This window comes from Branchiostoma lanceolatum, chromosome 4 (genome assembly GCF_035083965.1).
Source record: "Branchiostoma lanceolatum isolate klBraLanc5 chromosome 4, klBraLanc5.hap2, whole genome shotgun sequence".
Classification (NCBI taxonomy): domain Eukaryota; kingdom Metazoa; phylum Chordata; class Leptocardii; order Amphioxiformes; family Branchiostomatidae; genus Branchiostoma; species Branchiostoma lanceolatum.
The window spans coordinates 19,675,580-19,697,619 of record NC_089725.1 but is presented as its reverse complement, the minus strand read 5'-3'; the positions used below and the strand labels follow the sequence as shown (position 1 = coordinate 19,697,619).

The 22,040-nt window shown below is 40.6% G+C and overlaps 3 protein-coding genes across 5 annotated transcripts in view; 2 read left to right on the top strand and 1 right to left on the bottom strand.

The window, feature by feature from the left end:
* LOC136433170 (protein sickie-like) overlaps positions 1-1,761 on the top strand; it is a 31,490-nt gene extending 29,729 nt beyond the window's left edge. For all 3 annotated transcript variants that reach the window (XM_066425083.1, XM_066425082.1, XM_066425081.1), the window contains exons 18-19: positions 216-273; positions 531-1,761. In XM_066425083.1, coding sequence (XP_066281180.1) covers positions 216-273; positions 531-671 — 199 coding nt within the window. In that variant the 3' untranslated portion in view covers positions 672-1,761. The remainder of the gene's footprint in view (positions 1-215; positions 274-530) is intronic.
* Positions 1,160-11,720, bottom strand: LOC136433169 (peroxisomal ATPase PEX6-like). Its single transcript, XM_066425080.1, has 22 exons — positions 10,244-11,720; positions 9,771-9,937; positions 9,530-9,570; positions 9,339-9,384; positions 9,106-9,202; positions 8,731-8,879; positions 8,339-8,447; positions 7,810-7,960; positions 7,468-7,525; positions 7,099-7,192; positions 6,796-6,862; positions 6,620-6,654; positions 6,410-6,486; positions 5,953-6,088; positions 5,564-5,684; positions 5,188-5,272; positions 4,820-4,881; positions 3,646-3,754; positions 3,256-3,372; positions 2,903-2,980; positions 2,475-2,614; positions 1,160-2,227 (listed from the first exon to the last, which is right to left on the bottom strand). The coding sequence occupies exons 1-22, from the start codon at positions 11,564-11,566 to the stop codon at positions 2,061-2,063; spliced, it is 3,429 nt and encodes a 1,142-aa protein (XP_066281177.1). The 5' UTR covers positions 11,567-11,720; the 3' UTR covers positions 1,160-2,060.
* Positions 11,721-11,816: 96 nt separating this feature from the next.
* Positions 11,817-21,678, top strand: LOC136433173 (general transcription and DNA repair factor IIH helicase subunit XPD-like). Its single transcript, XM_066425086.1, has 26 exons — positions 11,817-11,965; positions 12,371-12,470; positions 12,683-12,760; positions 12,971-13,033; positions 13,269-13,382; positions 13,730-13,846; positions 14,123-14,176; positions 14,400-14,462; positions 14,837-14,960; positions 15,151-15,247; positions 15,394-15,503; positions 15,770-15,793; positions 15,958-16,126; positions 16,496-16,684; positions 16,920-16,989; positions 17,170-17,271; positions 17,979-18,042; positions 18,267-18,358; positions 18,778-18,807; positions 18,960-19,052; positions 19,258-19,330; positions 19,614-19,684; positions 19,832-19,915; positions 20,043-20,102; positions 20,424-20,567; positions 20,955-21,678. The coding sequence occupies exons 1-26, from the start codon at positions 11,961-11,963 to the stop codon at positions 21,054-21,056; spliced, it is 2,292 nt and encodes a 763-aa protein (XP_066281183.1). The 5' UTR covers positions 11,817-11,960; the 3' UTR covers positions 21,057-21,678.
* Positions 21,679-22,040: the final 362 nt, after the last annotated feature.

The following is a 22,040-nucleotide window of genomic DNA, read 5'->3' as shown; positions in this document are numbered from 1 at the left end:
GTTCTTAAGCTGCTAAAGGATAACAAGTATGCATTTGATATTCTTCTATGATATAGGCCAAAACTGTTCAGAAACTGAAGTTCAGAAACTGTATAGAAACAGAAGTGATATGAGATGCTTGTATTGGTACTTGGTTGGTATATGAGATGATTGTATGTGCAAAGCAACCAATCACTTTAGCTCTTGGCGTAAACAACTGATTTCCTTTTTTGCAGATTCTTTGGTGCAGAGCCTCCTTTGCTGTCCATTTTCCTTAAAAAGATAGGATATGAGGTGGGTAAAGACACACTTGTTTCCTAGTCAAAGACCCTTAGTGTTAACGTAGAATGATATAAAGATTTTGAAACTTATGTCATTTTCCCTTTATTATCATTATTATGACATAGGACACCCCTCTACTGTAGAAGACACAGCATGTAATTCTGCCCTTTCAGTTTGATAGTGTAATGTCAGAGAGTTGTATGTTTGGTTCCTCCTCACATCAATAGATACCTAGTAATGTCTTGCCTGTTTCTGTTTACTTTCTGCAGAAATATGTGAAGAACTTTGAGGCGGAGAGAATTGGGATCCTGGAGCTGCCTTACATGAACGAGGACCGTCTGAAACAGATCGGTGTTCCCATGGGACCTCGGGTTCGGATCCTACAGGAGGCCAAGGCTGCACTTCTGTGAGCCGAAAGGACAAGTCTGATATTCAACATGTATCAGGGATAGCACAAGGAGCCCTCTACTAGAGGTCTGATAGAGAAATCTGGAGTTGGACCAAACTCTGGCTGGCTGCCATTCACACCCTGATGATTATGGACCTGTTTCTCTGTTAGTTGCCAGCCTTTTATTGATGGTGGAAAAGGAAATGCATGAGTGGATGCAAACCTTGGAGGACGTTTCAGGGTCATTCTTTAGATGAATGTCAACATCTCATTTTGCTACCATTGTTAATGACTTGAGATGAATTACAAAATGACGAGAACCATGTCTTTGTGACTGCTTCATATCCTGACATATACCAGCATTTTCTACATTATGTATGACAGCTTAACAGATCTGCAGTGGACTGCACCAGTGGAAACAAAGTTTTTTGCATGTTTCATAAATTAACAGCCAGCCCACAGCTTTCTATAGAGATGTATCATATAGAGGAAGGAACAATAGATACTATATCAGATTGCCAGCAAAATTGGTTTATTCCATTGTAATATACATTAGAAGAGATTGAATTTTTATTGTTATCTTTTTTACACCAAGAATACCTCTGCATGTTAAGATCATGTGATGATCATGTATTAAATGTACATGTATAAAAGCTGTATCTATAGGCTGACAATGAGCCTGAAATTATAAGTTAAGTCAGACAAACATGATCACTTTAATCTAGTTTTATATTGATATTTATTTCTGTAAGAAACATTTATTACTTTTATACTTGTTTTACAATGTTTCAAAATAGATTTTTTACAGATTTTTTTTTACAAGTTTTTGGCAAAGAAATTATGCATAGCATGCCAAAAGAGTGTTATGTGAACATTTTATGATTGTTTTAAGTATGAGCTGCAAATGCACACAATTTTCTTGATTTATACCAGATTATTGCTGTAAGGCTTCTCTGATATTGTTTTTCATAAAAAGTATATTTTTGTACATATTACAAAAGCACAGCTTTATTTCATACTGCTGTAGATATCTGACTGTCCTATTGTTATAGGCCATTACGCACATACTGTTTCATCCAACGTGTCAAACTAATAAATGCCCTGTGATCACACTTGGTCTTGATTATGTTATTAATACAGCCTTGATAAAAAGGCTTAAAACTTTCCTGAAATTGAAACAGGGGGATGTTAATCCCTTCTTGTTATGGTGGATGGTGTCATGGTTATTTAAACTAACTCTTGGCGGGGAGCGGAGCTTGGGTAGCGGACTAAAGCTAAGAAGGCTGGTCTCCAGGCTATATTGAACCCTCTGCATGATTTGCTTTAAAAAGAATCATGTACCTTCTTTGGTATTCCATTGGAACACTCACATTGAGTTGTTCATACCAACATGACTTTAAGACTGTAGGTCTTACTCCAGACTTGGTATAGATGAGTTAGACATAGAGGTAGTGAACAGACCCTGCAGCTGCTTGTACCTGTCCAGCTCTGAGGTGGACACAGAAGGTTCCAGGGTCTGGAGCGCCGTGATGAAATCCTGCTCCTCGACTGTCACATCAGTCTGGTCAACTGGGAGGCCTGGGGATAAATTACGAGAAACTACTTAATAAGTAACATACATACACTCCAATACAATAGACCAATGCGGTACTATTCATTAATCAATCTGAACATGTTTTCTTAACTAAAAATGCTCAAGCATGTTTCTTTTTGCTCATGAAAAAATAAAAAAGTGGTAGGTTACAAGAACGGATCCCAAACTGTTGAACGATACAGGTAAGGATACTATGTATACTACAATGTACTGTTCAAATGTAGTGCATACCTGCTTCCAGCTGCTCTATCTTCCTCCTGATGGCGTTAAGCATGGCGTCAGAGCAGAGAGCGTAGAAGTCTGCTCCTGTCATGTTGTAGGGACACTTGTCTACAACGTTCTCCAGCTGTGTGTCAGCAGCCAGTTGGAACCTGTAAAAATGGCGAGGTATCTCAATCCAGTTGTGGCTTGCAGAAAACTATTTTCCTATCAGTTATAACAATAAAGACATGCTACACACAATATCTACCAGGAAAACTGCTAAAGCATTTTTAGACAAGTAACATAAATGATGGACTATCCCAATATATTGAAACTCCTTTACACATCTTTACTAATCTTATTCTGACATTGCAGTTATTGACTATGTGCAATAGTTATAGCAGGCATTTATGAATAGGATTATTTTTTGACAAGCAAAGGTAAAGGCCTGTACACACTTCCTTGTGAGAGCCTGGAGAATCTTGAGCTGTGACGGTCGGTCCCCACTCACGCCCAGGAACAACAGCTTGTCAAACCTGATGGGTCAAGAACAACTAAATACTCGACCATGATGGAGCTAAGATGTTTTAACAAGCCTGAAGAGAATAGATTATGTCATAACCATATATATTCATGAATCAAATATTGAAATGTATTCAGTTCTCTTCATGTTCATTTCAGCTAGTTTCTTCTTTCATGTCTTAAAATCTGTGTCAATTACTAACTTTCGACTGAATGCAAACGGTACTTAATAGACACTAAAAAAGTACAAGGTCTTTTGCAACTACAAACACAAATCTAGCCTGCATACCTTCCTGGCCTGAGCAGTGCAGGGTCCAGTAGATCCGGCCTGTTGGTTGCTCCGATCACAAACACATCAGCAGCAGAGTGGAGACCGTCCAGCTCAGCCAGCAGCTGGGAAACAACCCTGACAGGCAGAAAAGGAAGGTTTGGTACATGACCTTGGTGCTGAAAGGGTGTCTACTGTGTCTGAAATTCTCCCACTTTTCAGACTACTTTTAGGCATTGTTGGTGATACATAATTGATATCAGCTTGAATACTTAAATGACCAGAAAAGGACCTTGGAGGAGCTGCGTGATATGTTTGGTTGACATTTTTTACAAATAATTTATCAATCTCCTTTCTTCCTGTCTTTTTCTCGAGCCAATCTGAGAAAAAATTGCAAGTGGGGTCACTGACCTGTCCATGACCCCTCCTGAGTCCCCACTCCTGCCCCTGTTAGGAGCGAGAGAGTCCAGCTCGTCAAAGAAGATCGCACAGGGCGCTGCACTTCTGGCACGGGAGAACACTGGAAACAAGCAGGCAATATAGTTAAAACAAAATTCAGACTAGAATCAATCGTAGATGATCAATACATTTTGTACAGACAAAGCCACTTAATTGCACCTCGGATAAACGCACCTTCCGTTTAATTGCACCGAATCCCAATATCCAAAACCAGTTCCCATTCACTACATTGTCAGTGACTCCGCATATCTGCACCGCGCATGGTCACCAATGCCGGATAACTGCACAATTTTTTTTCAAAAATCCTCGACAAGTTAACTGAAAGGGTTCGCTAAAATCGGCAAACGCGGTACAAATGAGCCGATACCTGCCGGTGTAAAGGCGCAATACCGCCAATATGTTTAAAACTGTTTTGAGTAACAAAAGAAGGCCGTCTCCATTGACAGTTACGTTGATAGGGATTGTATGGGAGGTCCCGGGCGGGTCACCCGAAATCAGTAACCAAGTTTTAGTTTCAATTCCTACTTTCATGGCGGTACATGATTTACGTAAATCGACAACTGCACTCTACGTAATGTAACACAGAAACTGTTATCCCATGAGTGGCATGACGATGTTTCAGAATGCCTCCCCTGTATTAAACATTACGTGTGTTGTAATGCGGTAGATCGCATGGAAAAATGAAAGAATGCAAAATCAAAACAGGTTCGTAGTCGTTTCTTTATTTTCAGCAGAGGGTCAATAAATAAAGTTAAGAACTGCATAATTTCGTCTGTTTTCTTTGTGTTAGTGTTTCCAAACCTGCTTGGTGTTTCTGACTAACAATACACCCCCTCTCCCATGGTGGTGCGGTCCAGCTGGGTATTTCGCATAATTGCACCAGCCGGATAATTGCACCAAAAACGCTGACAAATGGGTGGTGCAGTTAAGCGGATTATACTGTATATACAAACAACAGAACTTTGTTTTGCTGAGAGACGAAGTGATGCTTAGCCAGCAGTAGGAAAAGGGGTTTCTGTTTTGACATTTTAGATTACTACATTTCATCTTTCATGGCTTCTCCATCTGTTGTTTACTGCATTCTGTACACATCATGACACGATTCACCAACATAAGAAACATTTACCTTCTCTCACATTCTCCTCACTCTGCCCGACGTACATGTTGATCAGCTCTGGACCCTTCACACTGGACATATAGATATAGGAGCAAGTTGTAATACATGTAGTATCAAGTCAGACTCATTTTAGACATATAGTTGAACATTAACTACCGGTAATGTTAAATGGAGAGCAATATTGGCTGCTGTAACTAATCTAACAAATGGCTCTCTGACACCACCCTCAGAGAAAAGATTAGATTCATACAAAATAATATGGATATAAAATCATAGCTAACAAGTCAATTTTGTCTCCTTCCATTCTGCAAATTTAGAGTACTGTATTATCTGTGACCACCAGGCAATCTGACATGTTAGCCCAACTGAAGCTGTACCTGAGGAAGTTGAGTGAACACTCCGTAGCCACAGCTTTAGCCAGCAGGGTCTTCCCTGTGCCTGGAGGTCCATATAGCAGGACACCTGAGAAAACAATCTTAAGTTATCTTTTATTGCAACTTTCATTATATCACTTTCTCTGTAATGCACAATAACAATTATCTTTAATTTGTTTTTATGAACCATACATGACCTATCTAACTCAGACTGCCACTGCACATCAATCATAACTCTACCACTTATAGTCTATTTATTCCTTAAGATAGGAACATTTTGTTGACCTTAAAGTCTGGGAAGGACTAAGGCCAACAGGGCTATTTATTCCAAATAAAGGCCATTGACTAGCTGACAGATGCACAGCTGTTCAATGCTCACCTGATCTCCTCATGCCAGCTGCAAACAGCTGCGGGTGCTGCAGAGGCAGCTGGATGGTGTCCAGGATCTCCGCCCGCACCTGGGCCAGCCCGCCAACATCCTCCCAGCTCACATTGGGGATCTAGGAAATAGGATGGTATATATGTATAACTTATCCTAAAATGTATCTCAAAAATGGGCTGCTGCTGTAGCCACTTGTCTAGTCTGTATCATAGTCATATCATGACCATTGAAAGTTGGTATTTCAAAATTATGCCATTTTGATATTTCTTCACAATACAGAATGTAGTAATGTCTAATGGCAATGCTTTGATATGAACAACTTTGCAAGTGAAACTGGTGTATGAGTACATTTTAATACACTGTTAAAAAGGTATTGGAGTTTTTACCTTTGGTGCCCCAATGGCATCTGAGTGAGCTGCCTGCAGGTGGTCCAGGGCCTTCTCAAAGTCCACCTGTTTCACCTCCACTCCAGCTGCAACAAGGTCCACCTGCTCCTGCTGGCTCAACCTGCCATCTGGACAGCTGGGGATGGACATGCAAAATGCATATCTTCGTCATGGAATATGCAAATACTCACTACACAACAAGGAACTAGCCTAGGCCAGAGTAATCATGTGATAATGTTTTGACCCTTATCCAGTCTGAAGAAGCTGTTTGGCACACAGTTCCCTATTGCTTACAGAGTTGGGCAGCAGGGAGAAGGTTAAACTCACTTCATGTAGAGGACAGTAATTATTCCTCTTGGCATATCAGGAACTCTATAGTCAAGTGTGATAAGGCCTTTTTCTCATTTCTGTACTGAATGTCAGATAAGACAATGGTTTTAGTGGTGCAGGTATTTACCATGAATCTAGAATCCTTCGATGAGCCTTCCTTGTTGTACAGGCCAGGAGACTGCAAAGATCCCCAAGAACCATACCCTGGAGGAAAGGGTTATTTCTTTAGTGTTACAGGCAAATAGATATCTTACAAATTCAAATGTTGGTCAAACATCACATTAACAACAGATTGTTTCTTTATATCTTGTTATCAAGAATGTAAATGAGTACTTACTGCTGATCTGGCGGCAATCTTGTCTATGGAGACATCTAGAAATAAATTATGGAAAAAAAACAACACTTTCCTTAGTTATTTGAATAACACTGTATAAAATGCAGGATGTTTACAGCCAGTTATGTCCCAAAGTTTAAGTTTTGTCTTCAACAAAACTGCCAGGAATCCCTGCTTACCTGAGCTGAGTGGTACATCCTGACAGAGTGTCCTCAACATCAGACCACGTTCTGTCTTAGTGGGTGTCTGAAAGACAGCATGTTTATCTATTGCACAAGTTGATAAAAACTCTATGTGTGCATCTTGTGTTTGAGATTGATCATGTTTTATTGAGCAAAGAAGCAAAGGAAGTATATGTTTTATTCCACTCTTCTTTATTGCTGGCTCAAAAATACAGCTTATAAGAACTACAGACAGGATTGAAAACTTTATAGTCAAATTCCTTGGAACAAACCATCTTAAAGTTTATGCATATCACACACCTTGATGTCCACATGATGAAGGAATGCTCCCCTAACATCGCTTGTCACGTCCTTATCAGCTGCACTGCTGGCAACCACTATCACTGGGTACTCACTGTAGACACACAGACAGAAGTGGTCTAGGTATGTACAATCTTGCTCTCCACAGATACAGGCACTTTTTACCAGTGCTTGGACTCAGACATGTGGGTTTGGATATTATGTATCTGATATAATATGACCAGCCGCTACTCTGTGTCTGCAAAGCTTGTGAGTACAAATTTACGCCAGTTTATTTATCGATATCACTAAAACAGATATTGATACTGGCATAAGAAACAGAGGTCTCTGCATGACTGAACCTTTATCCTTGTTGGAGTGTTTCCTTACCTGGCTTCATGTCTGAGTCCTGCTACTGCTTCATGCAGCATGGCAGCCACCCGGGGATCTGACAAATGGTAAGAAAAGATTGTTAAAATTGAAATGTGCCAAGCAACTGTTGGTAAAAGTGACTAAAGGAGCTTCCAGTTCAGCTGGTGATATGCGCAAGATGGGGGCTGTCATAGCCATGGTTAATGACTACCATCTACAATCAAATATAGCATACCCTTTATACCATGTTGCACTGGGGTTTGAATTAAGTATCACAACAACCACCAGGCAACTGGAATCATCAAGCACAGAACAAGAGTTATCATCACAAGTGACTAATTATGATAGTGTCTGTCTCACCCTCCTCATGTCCATCCCTGTCCCTCCCCAGAACCCCCACGTTCCTGAGATGTAGGATACAGGGGGCACAGCTCAGGGCCTTCTGGAACAGACTGTTCACCCTGGCCTCCGTAGCAGCAGAACTCTCCCCACACAGGTTGTAGCAGTTCACCTTGGAAACAGATACAAACAAATGGTATCGTGAATTGAAACGTTTTATTGACAAATCAATCAATCAATGCAATAACTAGATTACATACATGTTTGTATGGACAGCTTGCAAAATGTAGTGTATCACATATCTTATCAATTACACTGTATAACATATTATCTAAAAAATTCTTTTTAAACAGTTGCAGGATGAGGAATACTGTTGCACCCAACAGGCTTTGTCATGATGTGGTTCTAGACCCATCACTTAGAATACAAAAATATACCAAAAAGTACACAGCAAATCAATTCTGTATATTACACACATTTGCTTTTCTTTATCCTAGTACTACACCTGAACCTGTCATCAGGTGGCATGAGATGCGCCAGCTGTTCCCACCTGTAACAGGTGCATATTGAGTCTCCTCCTGACAGCTCTGATGACAGTAGACTTGCCCACACCCTGGGGTCCAGTCAGCAGGACAGAGGACTTCACTGACTCAGGTTGGCTGTAACAGAACAATGACTGCTGATATTCCTTTCGCTACATTTTTCATCCAAACTTGGAGTGATACATGAGGGAATTAAGGTCAAACTGATAAACGTGTAACGTGTTAGTGTTATTCTGGCAAAACCCTGTCATCTCTAATTTACCATTATGATAGTGATTGATGATGATATATTACTCTACAGGACAAGGTTTTCTATCTGTTCAATGTATACTTATATCTATCCCATGACCTGAGAGTTGACATAGACAGGAGAATCAGACAGAGCTAGTGCATATCTCACCTGTGTGTCAGGTACGGGACAATGATCTCACACAGCCTGTCCACAGACTGGTCCAGGCCTGGGGGATGAACACTGGTCCACAAGGAGGGCGGGATGTCAGACATGAAGGTGTCAGCTGATACAGGGATGTAGCTGTTCACCAGGCCTTCCTGTAGAAAAAACATCACAAGTAACGTTTCGTACAATGGCAATGACCCATAGACGCTTTAAAAAGTATTTTGGAAGTTTTAACACAAGATTGAAATTTTACAAAATACTCTATTTATCACAGTAGTGATCAATTTTACTAAAATAAGGATATTCTTGATATGTTAAAGCCAATGTAATAAATCAGCCACTAAAGGGAATTGAAACTTCGATACATAAAAGACCCACCTGGTACAAGTCAGTATGCTTCAAATCAACCAGATAGGATGGGACCTCCTCACAGGTGGGTGACAGCTGGGTCACCTTAAAATACACAAATGGACACCTGCAGATAAAGAGGCATTAGAGATATGCAAAAAGACTGTTTAATTCCTTTCACATAAAAGATATATACCAATAATCTAGACTTTTGATCATAAAATCGTAAAATACCAAAACAAGTGTGAAGCTTGAGCATGTACCTCATCATCTCCCCATCTACCATCTCCTGGAACAACTCTGCATCATCTGTAAGGCATCAAAAGATTTTGGTTAAAAAAAGAAAGGCTTTCAAATTTTATAAACCAATAGCTTTTCAAGGATCTTTAAGTTTTATGTACTCAGATTTGCATGGAAAACATACATAGGATGTCTTTATTTTCTTCATATTTACCTTCAGTTGAAACACAAAATAAGTCTCCAAGTGTGATGACTCTGAAACACAAACAAAAGACAGAAAGGGTAAGAACTGAACCAAAGCCTGTTCATAACAATCTTGAGAGGAGTGCATCTAATGGCAATATCGCAATCTTAGATATTTTGCAGCTTGAAGTCATTACCTGACACACAATCTACAGGTGGATATGACTTGCAAAGAGTTGAAGATTGCATCACAAAAGACACTCAGCTCATACCTGGTAGTGGAGAAGTATTTCTTGAGTGCTGAGTCAAAGTGACAGGTGGGTGTGTAGGCAGGTGAGGTAACCATGGCGATGCCCACCTGGCTGGCATAGGGAGGCTGACAGGACCTGCTGTGACTCTGGGACTGGATGGGGACATCAGGACTGAGCGGCAACAGGGGCTGGAAGATAAAATGAGAGTACAGAAATGTGTATTAATTTTTATGAAATCAGATTATGATGATTTGTATTGCAATGGAATCCTCTTCACAATACTATATGTTTCACTCATGTACATATCATTTACTAGTCTTGGAATTGTCTCTCCCTCAGTGCTTTAGACATTTGTATGTCCAGTCATGTATTTATAGAACTCACTTATCATACTTACAGTAGCTTCAAAACATGTGTAGACAAATACTGGGTAACACTGGGGACATTTATTCAAATCTAAAGAAGAAAAGTCAGCTGTCATCTTTCATCCTCACCTTTACTGAACACATACAACTGTCAGGTGACTTGACGGGAGGCAGGCTCTGCAGATTGAACCACAGCTGGGGGGAGACATGGAGCACACCATCCTCTAACACTGTGTGTGGACTGCCTGCATCAACAGCACACAACTGAATCAGGCAAACTCTTGGAACAACCTTCTTCACTGGACTACCTGATGGCAGCAGGTCATCTGCAGACTTTTCTTTTAGATCAGGGTCAGGGATTTTGTGAGAGACTTCCTCTTGAGGCATGGCAATTTCATCTGGAAGAACTGCAGACTCATCTAGAACATTAATAGATGGGATTTTCCCATCCTGAGATTGATCTTCATTGTCAGGAGCAATGGAAATGTTGACCCAGGAACCACTGAAACATTTCAACCTCTGCAGCGTAGTTAGAGTGGCAAACACCCGGTGCTCAGTTACAGCTCTTAACCCTGCATTTACCACCCCAGCTGCACTCAGCTGCTGCTGCAGCATCCTTACTCTCATCCTCACATCTGAACTCTTCACATGTTGTGAACTGTGTAGTAAAGACAAAACTTTCTCTGCATTGTCCTTACTGAGGTTAGCTTGTGGCAGCAGTGACAATGTGTACTCCAAGGTCTGCAGACAGCTAGCAAAGTCAGATACAACAGTTATTGTAGGAGATATCCCATCTCTGTCAGCCTCCAGTGAGGTATCTCCTCCTGCTTCACTTTCTTCCTCCATTAAAGTGACAATAACAGAGGTATTGACAGTGACAACCCCCTGCAACCCAGGCTCACATTCCAGTACTGTCATGTCAAAATAATGCTGCAGGACAGTGTCAGCATCCCCCAGCATCGGCAGCACGGGTGCCAACATCACGTCTCCTTTCCTGGCCAACAGCTTTTGCTGGCAGACCGCAACGAGGAGACCGGTCCCGAACATCACGCCATTTGCCCAGTTGTAACATTGTTGCTTCCGTGTCCCAATAACAAGTCTGCTCAGAGGGAAAGCTTTCACAAGGCGCAGGGTTACCTTCTCTTCGTGTCTGAAGCCGTAATGTCGGAAGAACTTCTCGTCGGCAAACAAAGATATGATATCAGCTCTGCCATCGTCCCCGCCCACTTCGGTTGGTTCAGAGTCGAGGGGGAGGGGCGAAACGCAGGCGAACAGTTCTTTCCTCGTGTCAGATTCGTCTGACGCCCTTGGAATTGAAATGACGGATACAGCATCTTCTATATTGCATCCTATAACATTTGCATCTTGAGTTGTGACTCCTAGATGCAAGGGATGGTGACCAGAAGGAAAAGAAAACCTTCTCAAAATCCCATGTCGTCTGGACACCGCCATCTTTCCTGGTGACCTGCTGGGACATTCCACTAGAAAAATGGGTTATTATGGTGCAATAAAAGTTATCATACGTCGAAAAAAATAACAATAACAGTTGTCTATTTATTCACAGATATATAAAGATATGTTTTTAACTTCAATTTTGCTCACAGTATTGACATGACTTTACTAGCATGTTAAGATTCTGGCAGAAATATTTCCCCATTTGAAAAGTCGACTATTCCATTCCCACTATGCTTTGCTGAGTGAAAACAACTGTCTCGCCATGCCGTAGCACGTTGTCAGTAGGTTGTTGTCATCATCGTCGGTCTATCTGCATTTTTGTGGCCCTTTGATAACGCTGTGGTCTCGTGAACGTTCATAGCAACCAGGGTGACTTGCAGGAAGCGGCACAATGAAGTAAGACACCTCAAACCTATGCTATTTACAAGATATATTGTTCCTGTCTGTTTCCACTTGACTTGCATAATTTCATTGATCAGTAATGCCATGTCAATGAAATAACCATACGCTGTTGTTGGCCAGTATTATCAAAATGCAACATGTGTTCAAAAATTTACATAACGATTCAAGACTGATCTCTAATCAGTCAGCAATGCCTCGCTGTTATCTGTGCTTCCCTCACCACTTAAGGTGAAACCAGATTTCTTCTATCATTAGTGGTTTAAGGAGTAACACAAATCACTGTTATTGATGAATCCTTCTTAAGTCTGAAACTACTTTCTGTTTGCCATAAAACCAAGTTCACTTCATCAGTTCATGTGCAATGACCTACTATTAATGAATAACGTTATCTCCTTCTAGAATCAACATAGATGGCTTGCTGGTGCTTTTCCCCTATGACTACATCTACCCTGAACAGTACTCCTACATGGTGGAGCTCAAACGTTCACTGGATGCAAAGGTAGGTGTGTGGAAGGAAACACAAAGAAAAACGTATGTGTATATACTGGAGCCTATTGATGTATACAACAACAAATCACAACTAGCTACAATTTGTCACCAGTTCTGATCACCCTGTAACCAAGGAAATAGCAACAGTTCTATTTTTGATCAAATGAGACAATATGGACAGTCCGACTTGAAAATTTTTAACCTGTGTCCCCTTCACTTCAGGGCCACTGTGTTCTGGAGATGCCTTCAGGGACAGGGAAGACTGTCTCCCTACTATCACTTATCGTGGCATACCTGAAGGTAGGACCCAACTTTAGCAATCTAAGATCGGTTTGCTTCTTTGCTTGTTTGTTTGTCTTTTCAGTTATATGGTTTAACTTTATGCGCAAATATTAAATGCTATACAACAAAGTTTGGATTGGTTACGAATTAGTAATTTTTTATTTTTGCAAAGGCTTTTGCAATAAAGACCACAATAACCATCTATTGCTTCCTATTTTGTCATTTTAGACATCTCCCAAAGATGTATGCAAACTCATCTACTGCTCCAGAACTGTGCCAGAGATTGAAAAGGTCATTGCTTATATTTGTGTCAATATATAACTAAAATCAAGGTTTGTTGTTTCTGTATACAGATATGTAATATGTAGACCTACACTGCACATGATTCTTGAAAAGTATAGGGCTTACTGCCAGTCTTTATTCTTAAATGCTATGATGAAGGAACATGTTGTTTAGTATGATTATGAATAGGTTGATTACACTGATTAAACTCATAAACATGCTGTGTTCTATTGTTTCCAATCAGGTGCTTGAGGAGCTGAGAAAGCTGATGGAATATTATGAGAAGGAGACAGGGGAACCCCCAAATCTGATTGGGCTGGCCCTGAGTTCCAGGAAAAATCTGTGTATCCATCCAGAGGTGAGATGATGCATGCTGGTTTCAATATACCTGTAAATATTTATTGACTTGTCCTTTTAATTCATTAGACTTACAACCACCTTTACCTTCCCATACTTTCAGTCAAATTCCTGTTTGCCTTTGCATGTTAATTATGCATGAAGTCTATGCATTCTGCCATAAAAGCAGTTAATGAAATGGACACTGTACTGTTTTTTTGCACATTTATAAAATGTATTCTGTCTCACAGATGAAGATGATCAGACTATAACAGTGTACACTTAGTACTGTACAGTTTCGAATATACGTAGTGTTTCTCTGAATATGGCAAGTTCTTAAAGGAGTATTTCCATGACAACCCTCCCCAGGCCAGTACACTGCAGTATGGGAAGGAGGTTGACAGTCAGTGCCATCAGATGACTGCGTCCTTCGTCAGGACCAGACATGAGCAGGACCCAGATGTGCCAGTCTGTGACTTCTATGAGGTAAATCAGACAGTGACTACAATAAAGTTTAGCCAAATAAGATGTTTCATAGATACCAAGTCTAGCTAGACATGCCTATCCTTCCATTCTTTTGTAACAGATCTAAAGAGATATGTTGCTGGGCTAGAGACATATGTTCCTTTTGGAGACCTCATTTATTGAGATTATAAGTTCATGGAGGCATCCCTTTCCAGGATACTTTGGGGAGTGGGTTCATAGCTATGATGTAACAGTTTTCACAGATCCATTTCCTTAATGTTATTATCTTTTATACAGAGATTTGATGCCCTTGGGAGAGAAACTCTCCTACCACCAGGGGTTTACAATTTGGTAAGTTCATTGCTTGCACTCATCTGAAGACTTGTCAGTAAGAATATTAACAATATCAATTAGAATTTTCTCTATTAAGGCAAGATATTTGTTATAAACATGTAGAATCAAGTGTGTGTAGAGAATATAGGTGACTGCTGTAGTTACAAATACTGCGTGGAACCAATTGATGACTAAGCATCAATTTTACAGAGACTTAATTTGTAAGCAATTTCTTACCCAGGATGACATGAAGGATGTGGGACGAGAGAAGGGATACTGCCCTTACTTCATGGCCAGATATGCAGTAAGTTAGCTGCTGATCAGTTATTTTGCTAAGTGCTGCATTCATGCTCTTTCATACAGTCCAGAATTCCTCCTATTATATTTTTGGTACACCTCACAACTTGCATTGTCATGTTTTTTCAACTTTTCCTGTAGTCCTGTTGAACATAGTTATTGCATGTACAGTCAAACCTGTCAACAACCACTCAAGGGACTGAGAAAAATGATTCCTGAAGATAGAACAGGGTGGGTTTTACTATGTAAAAATGGACAGGCTGTTTTAATGTGGTTACCTGCACCAGGTTGTTGCCTACTCCAGGTGATAACCCGACCAGGTTTGACTGTTTATAGAAAATTGTTTGTGTAAGTGACCATTTTGTGTCTTCCTCCCCACAGATAACCTATGCCAACATTGTTGTGTACAGCTACCACTACTTACTGGACCCCAAGATTGCTGACTTAGTGTCCAAGGAGCTGGCTAAGAACTCTGTGGTGGTGTTTGATGAGGCTCACAATATAGGTTAGGTTTAGAAAAGTGTTAACTGAATAGGATGGTCCTATTGTTATGATATTTCATGACTTTTTTTGCTAGCTGATTTCATCTCTCATCTCATCTCATGAGATTATCCAAATAGTATGTCTTACATTATCCGCTGTTGTTATTCTTCCATGGCCATCTACAAGGACATTTTCTCTCCTGTTGTTGACAGACAATGTGTGTATAGACTCTATGAGTGTGACCATCAACAGAAGGATGCTGGATCGCTGTCAGGCTAATGTGGAAACTCTCACCAGGACTGTACAGAGGTATCCTAATGTCTTAAGTACAGTTTTCACCTATTTCAAATAACAAATCCAAACTTGATACTTGTTTGATGCCAAAATCATATGTGTATTATCTTATAAGAGGAATCTTATATTACAAATGTTGTATGTTTTTGTGTACCTTGTAGACTAAAGGACACGGATCAGCAGAGGTTGCGGCAGGAGTACTCTCGGCTGGTGGAGGGACTCAGGGAGGCTAACGTTGCCAGGGAAACCGATGTGGTTCTCTCCAACCCAGGTCAAATCTTGTCCATCAGTACTAGAGAGAGTGCACGTTTTTGAAAATTTGTATTGCCAGATTAGAACAAGACTGAATCACAAGGTAAAGAGATTGCTACTGATGGGCTTATATGAAGGAAAGGTCAAAATGAACTGCTATGTTACAAATTAATAAAACTTGAAAGCATGACACCTTTATTATGTGAGCCTTTAAAGGGTTGTAATTTCTTGTCTGTATAAACTTTATAGAATGTATAGAATGATTGCTCTTTTTTATCTCTGCAGTGCTACCAGATGAGGTATTGCAGGGTAGGTGTCAACATTTTTCTGACCTTTTTATCACTCACACTTCATTTCACAAACCAAACTTTGTCAAAATGCTTACTTACAGAATCACAATATTGCAAATGACTTGGAATTGTTGTGTATTTATGAAGCGATGATGATGTGAAGGTGTTGACTGTTCCCCACAGAGGCAGTCCCAGGGAACATCAGGACTGCAGAACACTTTGTGGGTTTTGTTAAGAGGTTCCTGGAGTACCTGAAGGCACGTCTGAGGATCCAGCATGTTGTGCAGGAGACGCCTGCCTCCTTTCTTAAGGACCTGAAGGAGAAGGTGTGCCTGGACAGGAAACCTCTCAGGTCCGTGGCGTCTAAGATTGTCTTGTGTCTTCAATAAATGTAAATATAGGAAATCTGCATGTTATATTTTAAAGATGTCATCTATTTGCTGTAGTGAAGATGGATTTTCAAGAGCAGGTGAGATGCACCAGAACAAGTCAGATGAGGCAAAATGGTGGAAGGACGATAGAGCATGAAATATATAACATCTATATGAATGAATGAATGAATGAAAATATTATATTATCAAGTCCCTTTCAGTAATTAAAGCATGGTGCTGACAAATTTTAGAACAACTGAAAATAGAAAATGGCACTCATCAGCTGTAGCATTCTTGTTGCACTTCCTAGCCTGTTCTTATGTTGTAGCACACACTTGTTATATTTCCAGGTTCTGTTCCGAGCGGCTGAACTCCCTGATCCGTACCCTGGAGATTGCAGACCTGACAGACTTCTCCCCGCTCATCCTGCTGGCCAACTTCGCCACCCTGGTCAGCACCTACATGAAGGGCTTCACTCTCATCATGGAGCCGTTTGATGATCGTACACCCACTATCTCTAACCCTATACTCAACTTCAGGTGAGGAGGGGCTATGGTTCACCTTTACCTGTACTTATTACTATAGCAATGTCTCATCATATCACTGATGGACAGAATTTCTCTCGCATCACCAGTCGCAATACAGATCATGTGCAAAAAGATTATAGCAAAATGAGCCATGTCAAAATTTGTAGTTGAGATTAAAACTTTTGAATTTATCATAACTATGTTGATATTTTGGTCAAAACTGTCTCTCTGTGTTTCTTTCCCACAGCTGTATGGATGCCTCCATTGCCATCAAGCCAGTGTTTGACAGGTTTCAATCTGTGGTCATCACGTCAGGGGTGAGCTATGCTGGAATATCCACTCTTGTTTGCTGAAGGTTATGGACTTGCTGAATTTTTCATCATCAGCCACAGTAATTATAAAGATCTCTTTACTGTTGTAGGACTACAAATCCATTGTTGCAACAGTAATCCTGCTATGGGAAAATCATGGTATCTTGTTTTTCTGTTCCACATCAGACCCTGTCCCCGTTGGACATGTATCCCAAGATCCTGGACTTCAGACCAGTCAACATGGCCTCCTTCACTATGACACTGGCTCGGCCCTGTATCTGTCCCATGGTAGGTAACCTTCACTATGGCACTGGCTCGACCCTGTATCTGTCCCATGGTAGGTAACCTTCACTATGACACTGGCTCGACCCTGTATCTGTCCCATGGTAGGTAACCTTCACTATGACACTGGCTCGACCCTGTATCTGTCCCATGGTAGGTAACCTTCACTATGGCACTGGCTCGACCCTGTATCTGTCCCATGGTAGGTAACCTTCACTATGGCACTGGCTCGACCCTGTATCTGTCCCATGGTAGGTAACCTTCACTATGACACTGGCTCGACCCTGTATCTGTCCCATGGTAGGTAACCTTCACTATGGCACTGGCTCGACCCTGTATCTGCCCTATGGTAGGTAACCTTCACTATGGCACTGGCTCGACCCTGTATCTGTCCCATGGTAGGTAACCTTCACTATGGCACTGGCTCGACCCTGTATCTGTCCCATGGTAGGTAACTCTGTTATCCTTCACTATGACACTGGCTTTGTATGCTAAACATGTAAGACTTGTGTTTAAAAACAGGTCCACTCTTCCAACAGTTCCTCATAACACCAAAATTTGTAGCTTCTTCAATTAACCAGTCTATGTTGTAGGACACAGAAGTGAAATGATATACTTGGCCTTGGTATTTAAACATTTGTCCAGCCACTATGATGAGTCATGTGTTAGGTCAGCAGCAGTCACTTTGAGCTTTTCTTTACTTCTGTTCCCAGATTGTTGGCCGTGGAAATGACCAGGTGACAATGACTTCCAAGTTTGAGTCCAGGGAAGATGTTGGTAAGTTCAGACGAGCTTGCCATATCTTTTTTAAGATCACACTGTTATGACACATAGACACCTTTTCAGCTAAGATTTTGATGAGATAGAGCCTACCCGTAGGCATACAACAGTATAACAGTATAAGCTTTATTTTAATTTTGTTATAATTGAAATTTATGATAGACTATACATAACAGTGGCATTATGTAGAAATAGTCACCCCTTTTTCTTGAATTCTTCAGCAATCATCAGGAATTATGGAAACTTGCTGGTTGATATGTCAGCGGTGGTTCCAGATGGTATTGTGGCTTTCTTCACCAGCTACAGTTACATGGTGAGTCCGCCCCAACAGTAGAAAATTGTTGTGGCTGGGTGTGAAATAGGATAAAAAGCAGCACCAGGTGTATGACATAAAAAGAAATAATGTACGAGAAATTGAACAGAATATAATGTAGGGATGAAAGAAAATTAGCGTGCAAATTAAAGGCAAGATTAGCCTGGTTGCCATCCTTGTCTAGCTGGTTATGAGAGTGTATGGGAACCGTAGCTAGGATGACTAGGGGAAGATCTAGAGTGGAAGGAAAGATGTCAGGCTTTTGTGTGTTTATTTACACTGGTAGAGTTTTAGGGTTATGAATACTGAAAGTATTCAAAGTTGCTTACAAACAAGAAGGTAGTAACATACAGCATGTCAAGGGCGACACATTCTTAATCTGAGAACGTCTAGTAATGTCAACAACTGTGTTTTTTCAGGAGTCTACTGTAGCTGCCTGGTATGAACAGGTAGGTTACTCTTACATGTTTAGAGCTGACAAGAAGATGTTGCTTACTCCTGTATTTTCCTGTGCATTCCTGCTTGATTTTGGTTTATAGCATCATGACTCATGTGTGTTTGTAATGTGCTTGATTTGATAGATGTCATAATGTGTTTCCAGGGCATCATTGAAAATGTCCAGAGAAACAAGCTCCTGTTCATCGAGACCCAGAGTGCAGCAGAGACTAGTGTGGCACTGCAGAAGTACCAGGAGGTAGGGGTGTGCTACATGTAGATGGTATCGGAAACTGACATCGTGTTTCTCGTATAGAAAGTACCGGTAGTATCAAAGAGCTATCAGTGATGTATTTACATTGTTGAGATTGGCCTTTTTGTTGATCATCCACTAACAGTATCTCCTCAGTTGCACTAAAGTCCCCCTGGTTGATTTGTGAAGACTTGTTGTTTGTTTATCCCAGGCCTGTGAGAATGGCAGAGGGGCCATCCTGTTGTCTGTGGCCAGGGGAAAAGTCTCAGAAGGAATTGATTTTGGTAAGCTTTTAAGAAGGATACAAATACGTGTAACATACCCAGTATCGCAAACAGATCTATTAAAGTGACATTGATTTTTGAAATTGTTTATTGTTGAATTTCTTGAAATGGACATTTGACAATTTGCTGTGTCTATAGACTGTAAAATAAATTCTCGTGAAGTTTAAAGTTTGTTAGGTTATTATTAGAAACATTTTACTCTCAATCAAGTGCCAAACATTTGGTTTTTGTATTCATGGGACTGATGTGATAGAATAACACGTTTTCCGTACTTTGCTGTCAGAACACCACCTGGGCCGTGCAGTGGTCATGTTTGGGATTCCCTATGTCTACACACAGAGCAGGATTCTTAAGGTAAGTCAGTATGGTGAACCAAGATTTTCATTTGCAAAAGCATTCAAGATTATCTTTTCAACAGTCAAGAATGTGTATAAGTCTATGATAGGTAAATGCTGTTATATTCAGACCTGATACAGTTCCTGTGTTCTATTTTCCCAACAGGCAAGGTTGGAGTATTTACGAGAACAGTTCCAGATCAGGGAAAATGACTTCCTGACATTTGATGCCATGAGACATGCAGCACAGGTGAGCAACGTGCATTACAGGCTTACTGTTCTAAAGATAACTGTGGGGATATTCCAAGTGCCTCATTTAGAATCATTTTGTGAAACATTCAGTGGATTTTATTTGCTCTTGAATGTTTGTTTTGCAGTGTGTTGGAAGAGTTCTGAGAGGGAAGACAGACTATGGTGTCATGGTGTTTGCAGACAAGGTAATTACATTATCATATCAGACCCCCTAAAGATTCAATACAAAGTCTGAGTGTTAGTTTCTAATATAAATGTAGACCAGCAATCTGAACAGTTTTTATCTATGCTAGAATTTGCCAGATTTTAACCGAAAGCCCTCTTTGTAAGCTTCATAGATGTTAGATGTGTAGTTCAAGTAAAAGTGTATTAGATTCTAAATGCCTAATGTGTTAAGCTGGTGGCATTGTATGTTGTAAGAGGTCCCCTTCTACTTGACTCTAAGCTGTATAACAGAATTGTTATATATAAACATGTTATGTGTTGTTACTTTTACATTTTCTCAGAGGTTTGCTCGTTCTGACAAGCGAGGAAAACTGCCCAAGTGGATCCAGGAGTACCTGTCAGACGGGATGTGTAACCTGACGACAGACGAGGCTGTACAGGTGTCCAAAAAGTTCCTCAGGCAGATGGCACAGCCCTTCAGGAGGGTGGGCAATACTTCTCTTTGTCACATCTTATAAAAAGATTCAGCTACTACACACATCTTATGTGTGCCAGGGCCTTCTATTCTGAGTACTCAGTATCAGAATATAACATGTAGAGTGACCACCTGACAGATTCTATTGGCTACCTTAGCGGTCTTCTTGGGCAGTTTTAACTGTACTTGAGAACAAAAGTGTGGGATTTGAAATGAGCATGGAAGTAACAAGTCACAAACACCTTTTGATGATTATTTCCCATGGTCGCCAGCATTCTTAGTCTCCTATTCTGCAGTTCTTCTGAAAGTAGGGATGCATAATTTATGTGCTTTCAAAGAAAACTCAATGAGTATAGTAGATCTCATCACTGTGTTTACTGTCTGTATGTTACCACAGGAGGACCAGCTGGGCCTGTCTCTGCTGACTTTAGACCAGCTACAGACAGAAGATATGAAGAAACGGGCTCAGCAGACAGCACATCAAGCCTTCATGACATGACAGCATAGACACTTAGAACATGAGGATTGTTGTAGTAGTCTTAACAGACAGACAAGATGGTTGAGACTGTGATACAACCAACCTACAAGGAACAACAGGCAGCAGTAATAAGGAAACCAAGGGGACACAGCACCCCAAAGTATCCCAAGGTGGTAGGACATCTTAAGGAGACATCTTGGGAGTTATCACTCAGTTGTCTGGGGCGTCATACTTGTCTGGAACAGTTATCAGGTGTAAAATAACCTATTTAACCTTTGGCACACTGAAGTAGCCGTTTGGCACCCAATTCCCTATTGGTTACAGAGTAAGGCAGCAGGAAGAAGGTCAATGACACTGCAAACAGCATCAGTAAGCAAGGTAGTGCTGAATGATGATTCAACAGATAGTTTGGCAATTGTAAGCCAGCGAAGCAGACATCTTGGAATCTCTTTATATTTTGTGTACTGCAACCTTCTTTAACCTATAGGTACACGTACATGTACATGTAGTACATAGACCAATGCTGAATTCCAATGGTGGTTTTCTTTGTAATAGAAGACTTTTTTCCAATTTGATACTAATTGCAACATTCCATACAGTAATAAGATCTTTGCACTCCTTACATATTAAAAAGTAATCATGACACCTTTTGTTGTATTTTGTCAGTGTAAAGTCTATTTTGTTCCATGGGAAATTTTATATGCCAGGCAAATTCTTATTCTAAGATATTCCACAAAGTAATGACAGTAAGAAGTCACAAGTAAGAGTAAATTGTGTACATATACCGTCTGTGACACTTTGATTGTTCTTGGGGCAGAGATTTTATATTTTTAACAAAACAAAAAAGATACTGCGGAGTAACAGTAATTGCCCATGAAAATGTCAGAACCAACCATCATCATTGACAAAACTTCTAATTTTAAAGGCCCGGGCCCCCTGGCCAATGGGTACTAACAACTTAGGATTTCGACCAGGGCATGTATGTGCCTAGATGTAGCTGGAATA